Source organism: Hemitrygon akajei, chromosome 9, assembly GCF_048418815.1.
Source record: "Hemitrygon akajei chromosome 9, sHemAka1.3, whole genome shotgun sequence".
Lineage (NCBI taxonomy): Eukaryota > Metazoa > Chordata > Chondrichthyes > Myliobatiformes > Dasyatidae > Hemitrygon > Hemitrygon akajei.
Genome location: NC_133132.1, coordinates 65,419,336 through 65,432,675, shown reverse-complemented (window position 1 = coordinate 65,432,675; position 13,340 = coordinate 65,419,336). Strand labels below are relative to the sequence as shown.

Sequence of the window (13,340 nt, the reverse complement as noted above, 5' to 3'; positions counted from 1 at the left end):
GTACCTCCAACCTGAGTGTGGCCTCATCACAACAGTGGAGGAGGCTGTGGATTGACATATTGGAATGGGAATGGGATGTGGAATTAAAATGGGTGGCCACTGGAAGATCCCACTTTTTCTGGCAGACAGAGCATAGGTGCTCGGCGAAACGGACTCCCAGTCTATGTCAGGTCTCACCAATGTACAGGAGGCCACAATGGGAGCACCGGATACAGTATATGATCCCAACAGACTCACAAGTGAAGTGTTACCTCACCTGGAATGACTACTTGGGGCCCTGAATGGTAGTGAGGGAGGTGGTGTAGGGGTAAGTGTTGTGCATGTTCTGCTTGCAAGAATAAGTGCTAGGAGAGAGATCAGTGGGGAGAGATGAATGGACAAGGGAGTTATGTATAGAGTAAACCCTGCGGAAAGCAAAAAGTGGTGGCGAGGGAAAGATGTGCTTGGTGGTGGGATCCTGTTGGAGATGGTAGAAGTAGCAGAGAATGATGTGCTGGACACGCAGGCTAATGGGATGGTAGGTAAGGACCAGAGGAAATTCATGTTTTATTCCACCCCCCATCCCCCCCCCCCCCCCAATTCAGCCTCTTATCATCTACATCCGTGACATTTCACATGCTTTGGATCTTTTTAATTTCAAGGTCCCTATCCCCCATCATAGTTTAACTATGGATGGCCAGTCCCTATACACCTCCATCCCCCACCAGAAAGGCCTCAAATCTCTCTGCTTCTTTCTGGATATCAGACCCAACCAGTTCCCTACCACCACCACTCTCTTCCTTCTAGTGGAACTTGTCCTCAATCTTAATTAACTTCTCCTTTGGTTCCCCCCTCTTCCTTCAAAGAAAAGTTATAGCCATGGGCACTCGCGTTGTCCCAGCTATGCCTACCTGTTTGTCGACTACATTCCAAGCCTACACTGGTGGCTGTCCTGCACTTTTCCTAAGCAACATCGACGACTACACTGGTGCTGCTTCCTGAAACCATGCAGAACTCGTCGACTTCATCCATTTTGCCTCCAACTTCTACCCTGCCCTCAAATTTACCTGATCAATTTCCAACACCTCCCTCCCCTTTCTCGATCTTTCTGTTTCTGGAGACAGCTTTATCTACTATTATAAACCCATAGTCTCTCACAGATACCTGGACTATACCACCTCCCACCTTGTTAATTGTAAAAAAGCCATCCCCTTCTCTCAATTTCTCTGCCTTCACTGCATCTGTTCTCAGAATGAGGCTCTTGATTCCATAACGAAGATGTCCTCTTTCTTCAAAGAAAGGGACTTGCCTTCCTCCACCATCAGCGCTGTACTCAACCACATCTCTTGCATTTCACACACATATGCTTTCACCCATCCTCCCGCCACCTTACCAGGGATAGGATTCTTCTTGTCCTCACCTACCACTCCACCAGCCTCTGCATCCAGCATATAATTCTCCACAACTTCCGCCATCTCCAGTGGGATCCCACCACCAAGCACATCTTTCCCAACCCCCCCCCCCCCCCCCAATTTTCTGCTTTCCACAAGGATCACTCCCTACGGGAGTCCCTTAACCATTTGTTCCTCCTGGCACTTATCCGTGTAAGCACAACAGGTACTACACCTGCCTCTACTCCTCCTCCTGCTCTACCATTCAGGGCCTCAAACAGTTCTTCCAGGTGAGGCGATACCTCACCTGTAAGTCTTTTGAGGTTATATACTGTGTTTGGTGCTCCCGGTGTGGCCTCCTGTATATCAGCAAGACCCAACATAGATTGGGAGACCGTTTCACTGAGCACCTACGCTCCACCCGCCAGAAGCGGAACCTCCCAGTGGCTACCCATTTTATTTCCACTTCCCATTCTGGTATGTCAATCTATGGCCTCCTCTATAGTCGCAATGAGACCACACTCAGGTTGGAGGAACAACACCTTATATTCCATCAGGGTAGTCTCCAACCTGATGGCATGAACATTGATTTCTCGAACTTCCCGTAATGGCCCCCACCCTCCTTCTCCTTTTTTCCCTTTCTTACCTTAGCTCCTTGCCTGCCCATTGCCTCCCTTTGGTGTTCCACCCCCCTTTTCTTTCTTCCTTGGCCTTCTATCCTCTCCTATCATACTCCTCCTTCTCCAGCCCTGTATTTCTCACCAATCAACACCCAGCTCTTTACTTCATCCCTCCCTCTCCTAGTTTCACTTATCACCTTGTGTTTTCCCCTCTTCTCTTCCCACCTTTTAACTGTCATCCTCATATTTTTTTCTCCAGTCCTGCTAAAGAGTCTTGGCCCAAAACTGCACTCTTTTCCATAGATGCTGCCTGGCCTGCTAAGTTCCTCCAATATTTTGTGTGTGTTGTTTGGATTTTCAGCATCTGCAGATTTTCTCATTTCTGGGGGAAATCATGTATCTAGAGGTGGTAGAGGTGGTCCTTAAATGAATATTTTGCCTCAGTATTCACCAGTGAGAGGGACTTCAATGAACATAAATTCAGTGTAGAACAGGCTAATGCGCAGAAGCATGTCGAAGTTAAGAAAGAGGCAGTATTGGAGCTATTGAAAAATATTACGATAGATAAGTCTTTGGGGCCTGCTGGACATACGGCAGGTTATTATGGAAAGTGAGGGAAGAGATTGCTAAGGTGTTGCCAATGATCTTCTATCCTCACTGGCCACAAGAGCAGTACCAGAGGATTGGAAGATGGTAAATGTTGTTCCTTTGAACACGAAAAGGCAACAGGGATAATCCAGTGTGTCTTACATTTATAGTGAGCAAACTAATGGAGAGGACTCTTAAAGGCAGTACTTAGAAGCATTTGGAGAAGCATAGTCTTATTGGGAAAGTCAGCATGGCTTTGTGTGAGGCAGGTCAAGCCTTTTGAGTCTGACTGTATTCTCTGAGGATGTGACAAAGTACTTTGATAACAGGACAGCAGAGGATGTGGTGGATTTGGATTTTAATAAGGCACTTGTCAAGGTTCCCCATCCTCAGGTCATTGAGAATTTCACGAGGCAGGGGATCCACGGAAACTTGGCTACATTGTTTCGGAAATGGCTTACCCACAGAAGGGACAGGGTGGTAGTAAATATATACTGTCTTGAGGTCAGTGACTAGTGTTGTTCTGCAGGGATTTGTTATGGGGCCCCTGCTCTTTGTGATTTTAATAATGTTTGAAATAGGAAGTGGAAGGGTGGGTTTATAAGTTTACAGGTAACACAAAGGTTGGTGGTATTGTGGATAGTGTGGGAAGTTGTCATAGTTTGCAACAGGATAAACAGGATGCAGAACTGTACAGATAGAGTTCAATCTGGAAAACTGTAATACAACGAACTTTGGAAGGTTGAACCTAAAGGTGGAGTACAAGGTTAATGGCAGGATTCTTAGAAGTGTGTGGGATCAAAGGAGTTTTGGGGTCAAGTCCATGGATCCTTAACGTTGTCATGCAAGTAAAGAGGGTGGTTAAGGTTAATGATGTGTTGGCCATCATTATAAGGGGAATTGAGCTCAAGAGCTGCGAGCTAATGGTTTGACCACACTTGGGAGTATTGTGCTCAGTTCTGGTCACCACATTATAGGAAGGATGTGGAAGCTTTAAATAAGGTGTAGAGGAGGACTTACTGGGATGCTGGCCAGATGAGAGAACATGTCTTATGAGGAAGGGTTGATTGAGCTAAGTCTTTTACGTCTGGAGTAAAAGAGGGTGAGCAGCAACTTGATAGAAGTGTATACAATTAGGAGAGGCATAGATAGAATAGACAAGCAGTTCCTTTACCCTAGGGAGGCAATGGCTGATATCAGAGGACTTACTTTTAAGGTCAATGGATAATAGGGACATTTAATAGACTCTTGGACACATGGTGTAGAAAAATGGAGATTTATATAGGAGTGAAGGATTAAACTGCTCGTGAAGTAGATTTATGTACGTCAGCATATCACTGTGGACTGAGGGGCCCATACTCTACTGTACTGTTCTATGTTCTAGAATGGGCTGTTGATGCAACTGAATCTTTGAAGAACAAGTCCAGGCAATACTCACTGAATAAGCTTACATGGATTCAAATCAAGCAGAGCTGATTTGTGGATTAGTCTTGATCAAACGAATGCAGGATGGGGGGGGGGGGGGGGGGGTTGTGGGGAGAGGAAGGAGGACAGCTGGTTTTTTGGGCTGAATAGCTTTCTTTAGTATAAAGTGCAAAGAGCTTATATTTTTAAAAATAACAGATGGACACTCTGACTCACTGGAGGCAACCTTCATTCTTCTCAATCTGTGCATGGCAGCTTGGACATCTTTTAGAGATGAGTTTTGCCAGGTGCTTGCTTTGTGCTTCCATAGTCATTCCCTCATAGTACCCTCCATCATCCATCCATTGTGACACGTGGCTGCAGCTGGCAGGATAGTGAGCCTAGAACATGAGAATGGGAGGCAGGATCAGAGGATGTTGGCTTCAGTCTTTTCACCATATGACCCAACCCGTCTATACAAATCAAGATTCCCTCCGAGCTAGTCCCATTTTCTCAAGCTTAGCATATATCCCTGTAAAAGTTTCCTATTGAGAATCTAGAAATGACTGCACAAATGTAACTCTTATAGTTATAAAGTATCTGGGTGATCATAATGTACGAGAGCTGTGGTGTGTGATTCACCTCAATAGACTCATCTTTAATTAGCAACTACCACACTTTTCTAAGATGCAGGAAAAAGGAATTTTGTTCAGAAACACTGCAATAAATGGACCAGATGACATATCTTCTAATATTTTCCCACACTGTACTACCTGTTTCCTTACACAACATTCCTTTCTCCAGTATCACTGACACTCTTTTCACTGCCATCTCAAAAGCTACATTCTCAATCCAGTTTCCTGTTACTGTATGTGACCAACTCAAAAATCCCTTTCCCAGTACTACTGACACAAACGTCTCTTCATAGCCAACATCCCTGTTACGTACCCCGTAATGAGTAAAAAGAACCAGCAGAAATGGAACACACCTGGAGTCTGGTTTTGCTATTAACTATTTATTAGTATCTATGTAATATAGTAATATAAAACCAGATAAATCAAACAGGTTAGCAAAGATTATGCATACATAAGTGTCCAAATATAAAACTCCGAACTTCTTCAAGCTTAGGTGGTAAGTGATACAGTCTTACGATGGTATAGGAACGAAGTCAGTTCGGTTCGTGATATTGAGTTGAGTAGAATTGAGGGGGGGAGAGAAAGAGGTGATTTGTTTTCCAAGTAAGCTGATGCCGTCGATCTTCCCACATTGTCCTCTGAAGTTCTGTTAAAGTCACCGACTGTGACCACACTAAGGGTACCGTCTTCACATGGTAAAGCTATAAACCCAGGCAAGGGTTAAACACACCAACAGCTTTCCACCAGTCACCTCTTTTCCACATTGCGAGCAAAACCCACCCTTTCGTGGGCACTCAAAGCTCATCCAGTGTCTATTTCTTCTGAGTGTCTGCCAGAAAACCAGCTGACCTTGTATATATATCCAACATGCTGAACACAGGCTGTCCATTATATAGCTCTGCCCTTCCATCACCATAGCGACTCACGAGCTGCTCGGCGCTCTCTCCCTCTGAATTCAGCGGCACACACTCTCTCTCTCTTTTTAAAGGCACAGTCCATAATGAATAAACCTTAGGATCTCGTCACATCCCAAATTTTACTTTCGCGCTCTCATCTCAGCAGGTTGCTTCAAATACCACAGAGGATCAGCTACAGGCTCTTGGTTCTCATCACATCTCATAACTTGCTGGAAGATGGCCAAGCAGCAATGTACAATGCTTAACAGACAACAACCTTCATTACCTGAGACTTAAGTATCTGGTTAAGGACATTAGTAAGACAGTGGTTATATTACAGGACAAATACAGCCCGGCAAAAGTGAGCATATTCAGAAGTAACAATAAAAGCAGGAAGTTAGAAGGCCATTTCAAAGGCAAAAGGCATTGGTTGGTTACAAAGAGTAATGATTCTATTTAAAATTAATGAGCGTGCAAGGAAAAAGAGAAGTCATTATTTAGTTTTAAATTGTTTATTCTGAGAAGAACACAGGAGAACTGACATTGGAATCATGAAACCCACTAGCACTCTGTTTGCTTCAATCACAATTCACAATCCTCACAGGCTGAAGCATGCAGCCTGACTACAAGCAGCAACTATGGTTTTATGGTACGTTACCCACCCTTGCACAGCTATTACTGTCCAAAGGTAGAGCAATACAGTGGAGATACAAGTCCATTAGCCAAAGCAGTCAATGCCCACTTTACCGTGGGGTGGAATGGTGGTGTACATACTACAGTTCTTTGAGCATGTAACAAGCTCAGTGGATACAGAGGAACAGATGGATGTTATTTACTTGGATTTCTAGAAGGGATTCGTTAAGGTACTACATAAAACACTTATCCATAAGATAAGGATGCATAGAGTTGGGGGCAATGTATTAGCATGGATAGAGAATTGGTTACTCGATAGACAGTAAAGATTGGGATACATGTGTGTTTCTCTGGTTGGCTATCAGTGGTGAGCGGTGTGCTGCAGGGGTTGGTGCTGGGCCCGCAAATGTTCACTATATACATCAATGATCTGGAAGAGGGAACCGAGTGCAGTATATCTAAGTTTGCTGACTTGAGTGGAAAAGCAAATTGTAGAGGGGATACGGAGAGTCTGCAGAGAGATATAGATAGGTCAAGTGAGTGGGCAAAGGTCTGGCAGATGGAGTACAATGTTGGTAAATGTGAGGTAATCCACTTTGGAAGGAAGATGGAGGATCAGATTATTAGTTAAATGATAAAAGACTGCAGCATGCTGTTGTGCAGAGGGATTTGGGATTTCTTGTGCATGAATTGCAAAATGTTGGTTTGCAGGTGCAGCAGGCTATCAAGAAAGCAAATGGAATGTTGGCCTTCATTGCTAGGATTGAATTTAAGAGCAAGGAGGTTATGCTGCAACTGTACAGGGTACTAGTGAGGCCACATCCGGAGCACTGCATGCATTTCTGGTCTCCTCACTTGAGGAGGGATATATTGGCTTTGGAAGCGGTGCAGAGGAGATTCACCAGGTTGATTCCAGAGATGAGGGGGTTAGACTATGAGGAGAGATTGAGTCGGCTTGGACTGTACTCACTGGAATTCAGAAGGATGAGAGGAGATCGTATAGAAACATATAAAATTATGAAAGGGATAGATAAGATAGAAGCAGGAATGTTGTTTCCACTGGTAGGTGAGCCTAGAACTAGGGAACATAGCCTCAAGATTTGGAGGAGTAAATTTAGGACTGAGATTGGAGAAACTGCTTTTCCCAAACAGTGATGAATTTTCTGCCCTATGAAGCAGTGAAGGCTACCTAAGTAAATAGATATAAGCCAAGGTTGGTTGGATTTTTGCATACTAAGGGAATTGAGGGCTATGGGGAAAAAGCAGGTAGGTGGAAATGGTCAGTTCAGCCATGACCTTATTGAATGGCGAAGCAGGCTTGACAAGCCAGATGGCCTACACCTGCTCCTATTTCTTATGTAGCAGGTAGCTTAACGCTATTACAGTGCCAGCTGTAAGACTGGGGTTCAATTTCTGCCACTGTCTGTAAGGAGTTCTCCCTGTGCTTGGATTTCCAGCATCTGCAGATTGTCTCATCTTCCTGTGATCATGTTGGTTTCCTCCGGGTGCTCCAGTTTCCTTGCACATTCCAAAGTTGTGGACATACTATGTCGGCAGTGGTAGTGAAATCTGCAGGCCGCACAGCAAAATCCTCACTGATTTGATTTGACACAAATGATGCATCCCACTGTATGTTTCAATGTATATGTGACAGATATTGTCATTCGTTATCTTTCTCAGCTAGTCCCAATTTCAGATGTAAAACTTACATCTATTTAAAAGGGACCACCAACTCAGATTTTTACACAACATATTTTATATTCATTTTAAAATTGCTTTTACAAATGTGGGAATTGCTGGCAAAGCCTATTGCTTGCCTATCCCTAACTGCTTTTGAATAGGTGCTAATGAATTATTTCCTTAAACCTTGGCAATCGATCTCTCAAAGTACTGCATGTTACTTACAAAGTACCCATAGTTTATTGTTCTTCCTTCTTTATGTTTACAGTACTCAGAATAATAGAGGTGCCAGGCAGGATAGTGGAATGCTCCACTTGCGGTATGTGGGAAGGCAGGGAGACTTCCAGTGTCCCTGACAACTACACCTGCAAAAAGTGCATCTAACTGCAGCTTCTAACACTTTGTGTTAAGGAGTTGGAGCTGGAACTGGATGAACTTCAGATCATTTGGAAGGTTGAGGGGGTGATAGAGAGGACATATAGATAGGTAGTTACACCAAAGGTGCAGAGCACAGGAAAACGGGAGACAATCAGGAAGGAGAAAGGGGTTAAGGAGCCAGTGTAGAATACCCCTGTGGCCATCTCCCTCAACAACAGGTATACCACTTTGAATACCATGCAAAGACCGAGACCTAGCAGAGGCTAGTCACAGCAGCCATGTCTCTGGCACTGAATCTGTCTTTGCAACTCAGAAAGGAAGGGAGAAGAGATGAGCTGCAGTGACAAGGGATTCATTAGTTAGGGGAAAAGAAAGGAGGCACTGTGGACCAGAATGAGATTCCCAGTAAGCATGTTGCCTCCTGGGTACCAGGGTCAGGGACATCTCGGATCGAATCCTCAGCATTCTTAAGTGGGAGGGTGAACAGCCAGAGGTTGTGGTCCACGCAGCTACCAATGACATAAGTAGGAAGAGTGACAAGGTTCTGCAAAGGAAAGGGAGTTCAGTGCCATTAAAGGGCAAGACCTCCAAAGTTGTGATCTCAGTATTGCTACCCATGCCACATGTAAGTGAGGCCAGAAATAGGAAGTTTGTACAGTTTAATACATGGCTAAGGATTTGGTGTAGGAGGGAGGGCATAAGATTTTTGGATCATTGGGTTCCCTTCCTGGTAAGGTGGGAGAGGTACAGAAGAGACAGTTTGCATCTGAACTGGAAGGAGACTAATAACCTAGCAGGAAGGTTTGCTAGAGCTGCATGGTAGAACTTAAGCAAGAGTTATTATCAAGGTTCTTACGTGTCAGATACAGCACAGAACAGGCCCTTCCGGCCCTTCGAGTTGTGCTACCCAGCAACCCACCGATTTAACCCTAGAGTTGCAGGAGGATGGGAACCAGTGTACCAGAACAGTAAGTGGAGAGGTTGTGGAGATGGATGTTATTAAGAGCTCAAAGTCAGGAATCAAAAGGTTGAGCATGGTGCGAGTAATGTCCTAAGCTGCATATACTTCAATGCAAGAAGTATCTTAGGAAAAACAGATGAGCTCAATGCATGGATCAATAACTAGAAGGCATTAATGAGACTTCTTGTAGGAGGGGCAGGACTGGCAGCTCAATATTACAGAGTTCCATTGTTTTAGACCTGACAGAGCGGGAGAGATGAAAGGAGGAGTGATGGTGTAACTGGTTATGGAAAATGTCACTGTAGTGCTCAGTTAGGACAGACTAGAGAACTCGTCTAATGAGGCATTATGGGTGGAACTGAGAAATGAGAATGATCTGACCACGTTAATGGGCTATACTACAGGTGACCCGACAGTCCGAGGAAATGAGCTGAACAAATTTGTAAACAGAATGAAGACTGTTGCAATAAACATAAGGTTATTATAGTAAGTGATTTTAACTTTCTACATACTGACTAGGACTCCAATACTGTAAAAGGACCAGATGGGATAGAGTTTGTCAAATGTGTTCAGGACAGCTTCCTTAATCAGTATGTAGAAGTCTCAAAGATGACACTTGAGCTACTGTTACGGACTGAGAGAGGGCAGATGTCAGAAGTAGGGGAACACTTTGGATCTAGTAATCAGAATGCAATTAGTTTCAAGTAAATATGCAAAAAGATAGGTCTGATCCATGGGTTGAGTGTCTAAATTGAAGAAAAGCCTACTTTGGTGGCATCAGAAAGGATCTGGCAATTGTGGATTGCAATAGGTTGTTTTCTAGCAAAGGTGTAATGAAAAGTTGGATGCTTTCAAATGTGATATTTTGAGAGTACAAAGCTTGAATGTACCTGCAATAGGTTGTTTTCTAGCAAAGGTGTAATGAAAAGTTGGATGCTTTCAAATGTGATATTTTGAGAGTACAAAGCTTGAATGTACCTGCAATAGGTTGTTTTCTAGCAAAGGTGTAATGAAAAGTTGGATGCTTTCAAATGTGATATTTTGAGAGTACAAAGCTTGAATGTACCTCGCAGAATAAAACATAAAGATAACAGGTGTAGAAAATCTTGGTTTTCATGAGATATTGAGGCCCTGGTTAAAAAGAAACAAGGAGGTGCATAGCCAGTATAGGCAGGTAGGAACAAATGAGTGCTTATGGGGTATAAGAAATGCAAAAGGATACTCAAAGAAAGAAATCAGGAGGACTAAAAAAGGCATGAGATTGCCCAAGCAGACAAGGTGAAGGAGAATCCAAGGGATTCTACAGATATGTTAAGAGCAAAAGGATTGCAAGAGACAAAATGGTTCTCTGGAAGATCAGGAGCCAAAAGATATGGGGGAGATAGATTTTTTTGCATCTATATTTACTCAGGAGACAGACCAAGACTGTAGAAGTGAGGCAAAGAAGCAGCGAAGTCATGAACCATACACGGATTACAGAGGAAGTGTTTGCTATCCTGAGGCAAATTAGGGTGGATAAATCCCCAAGGCCTGACAAGGTGTTCCCTCATCCCCTGTGGGAGACAAGTGCAGAAATTGTTGGGGCCTGAGCAGAGATATTTAGATCCTTAGCAACAGGTGAGATACTAGAGGAATGGAGGAAAGTCAATGTTGTTCTGATAAGATGGGCTCCAAAAATAAACCAGGAAATTATAGGCAGTGAGCCTGATATCAGCAGTGAGAAAATTATTAGAAGGTATTCTAAGGAACTGAATTTATAAGTATTTGGGTAGACATGGACTGATTAAGGATAGTCAGCAATGGCTTTGTGCTTAGTAGTTCATGTCTAACTAATCTTATAGTGTTTTTCAAGGAAGTTACCAGGAAAGTGAATGAAAGCAAGTCAGTGGATGTTGTCTACATGGATTTAAGTAAGATATTTGACAAGGCCCATATGGGTCAGAAGGTTTAGTTGCTCAGCATTCAAGATAAGGTAGTAGATGGTCGCCTCTCTGACTAGAGGTCGGTGACTAGTAGAGTGCCACTGGGGTAAGTGCTGGGTCTGTTACTGTTGGTCATCTATATCAATGATCTGAATGGTAATGTGATTAACTGGGTCAGTAAATTTGTGGATGACACCAAGATTGGGTGTACAGTGGACAGCGAGGAATGCTATCATGGTTTGCAGTGGTATCTGGGCCAACTGAAAAAATAGGTCGAAAAATGGCAGATGGAATTTATTGCAGACAAGCGCAAAGTGTTGCACTTCAGTACGACCAACCAATGTAGGCCTTACACAGTGAATGGCAGGGCACTGAGGAGTGAAGTAGAACAAAGGGATCTGGAAATACAAGTCCATAATTCATTGAAAATAGTGTCACAGGTAGATAGGGTCATAAAGAAAGCTTTAGGCACATAGGCCTTCATATATCCAAGTACTGAGTACAGGAGATGGGCTGTCATGTTGAAGTTGCACAATACATTGGTGAGGCCTGATTTAGAGTATAGTGTGTAATTTTAGTCACCTCTCTACAGAAAAGATGTAAATAATGTTTGAAAGAGTACAGAGAAAATTTACAAGGATGTTGCTGGGTCTGGAGGACCTGAGTTACAAGGAAAGAATGCACAGTTTAGGACTTTATTCCTTGGAGCTTGTAGAAGATTGAGAGGAGTTTCGATAGATGTATACAAAATTTTGTTAATTATAAATAGGGTAAATGCAAACAGGGTTTTTCCACTGAAGTTGGGTGGAACTACAACCAGTGGTCACAGGTCAAGAGTGAAAGGTGAGAAGTTTAAGGGTATATGAGGGGAAACCTCTTCACTCTGAAGATCATGAGAGTGCAGAATGAGCTGCCAGCACAAGTGGTGCATGTGAGCCTGATTTCAACATTTAAGAGAAGTTTGGATAGGTACATGGATGGTAGGGGTATGGAGGATTATGGTCCCAGTGCAGGTCAATGGGAGTGAGTAGTTTTAATGGTTCAGCACCGACTAGATGGGCGGAAGGGCCTGCTTCTGCGCTATGCTTATCTATGACTCAATGACTGTGTAATATTGAAATGTAATACAGGTGTCCCCCGTTTTCGAACGTTCACTTTACGACACCTCGCTGTTAAGAAAGACCTACATTAGTTACCTGTTTTCGCTAACAGAAGGTGTTTTCACTGTTACACGAAAAGGCAGCGTGTGCCCCGAGCAGCCGAGCTCCTCCCCCAGAACTGCATTCTAGCCAGAATCGCTTAAACACGTGCCTGTGAGTATCTGTGCTTTATGTCGATTTATTTTGTGCATCCGTTAGCAAGATGAGTTCTAAGGTATTGGAAAAGCCTAAAAGAGCACGTAAGGGTGTTACACATAGCGTAAAGCTAGACATAATTAAGCATTTCCATCATGATGAACAAAGTAAGAACAAAGTGAGACTGGCTTGTGGAAATTGACGAAGATGATGTTGAAGAGGTTTTGGCATCCCATGACCAAGAACTGATAGGTGAAGAGCTGATGCAATTGGAAGAGGAAAGGATAACAATTGATAGCGAATGGCCCAAAAGTGAAGTCGTCCATGAACTGAACATGAAGCAACTGCGTGAGATTTTCGCTGCAATTGACAACTTTAACTTTGAAAGGGTACGTAGGTTTAGGGCATATTTGCAGGATGATTTGAGTGCTTACAAAGAACTGTATGACAGAAAAATGCACGAGGCTAAGCAGTCAAGCATACTATCTTTTTTCAAGCCTTCCACGTCAGCCACAGCAGACAACGAACCTTGACCTTCGACACTGAGGCAGGCAGACATAGAAAATGACCTACCTGCCCTGGTGGAAACAGACGACGATGAGATGACACCCCAGTGTCCCACCACCCCAACCTCCGACGACTCAACCTAACACACCATCATCAGTGTCCTCACTGTCTTCCCAATTCCAGTAAGTGAAATTACACTGTACATACATTATTTCTACTTTATATAGGCTGTGTATTTTTATGTGTTATTTGGCATGATTTGGTAGGTTATTTTATTGGGTCTGCAAACGCTCACAAGTTTTTCCCATATAAATAAATGGTAATTGCTTCTTCACTTTACGACATTCCAGCTTACGAACCATTTCATAGGAACGCTCTACCTTCGGATGGTGGGGGAAACATGTAACTCATAATAAAGATAACAGCGCAGCCCACTTAAGTAACAGCTGGA

At 43.4% G+C, this 13,340-nt stretch overlaps 1 protein-coding gene across 3 annotated transcripts in view; it reads right to left on the bottom strand.

The window, feature by feature from the left end:
- The window catches only part of LOC140733195 (cullin-9), a 292,661-nt gene that overhangs the window by 29,075 nt on the left and 250,246 nt on the right, over window positions 1-13,340 (bottom strand). For all 3 annotated transcript variants that reach the window (XM_073056198.1, XM_073056200.1, XM_073056199.1), the window contains one exon: window positions 4,220-4,383. In XM_073056198.1, the coding sequence (XP_072912299.1) occupies window positions 4,220-4,383 (164 nt within the window). The remainder of the gene's footprint in view (window positions 1-4,219; window positions 4,384-13,340) is intronic.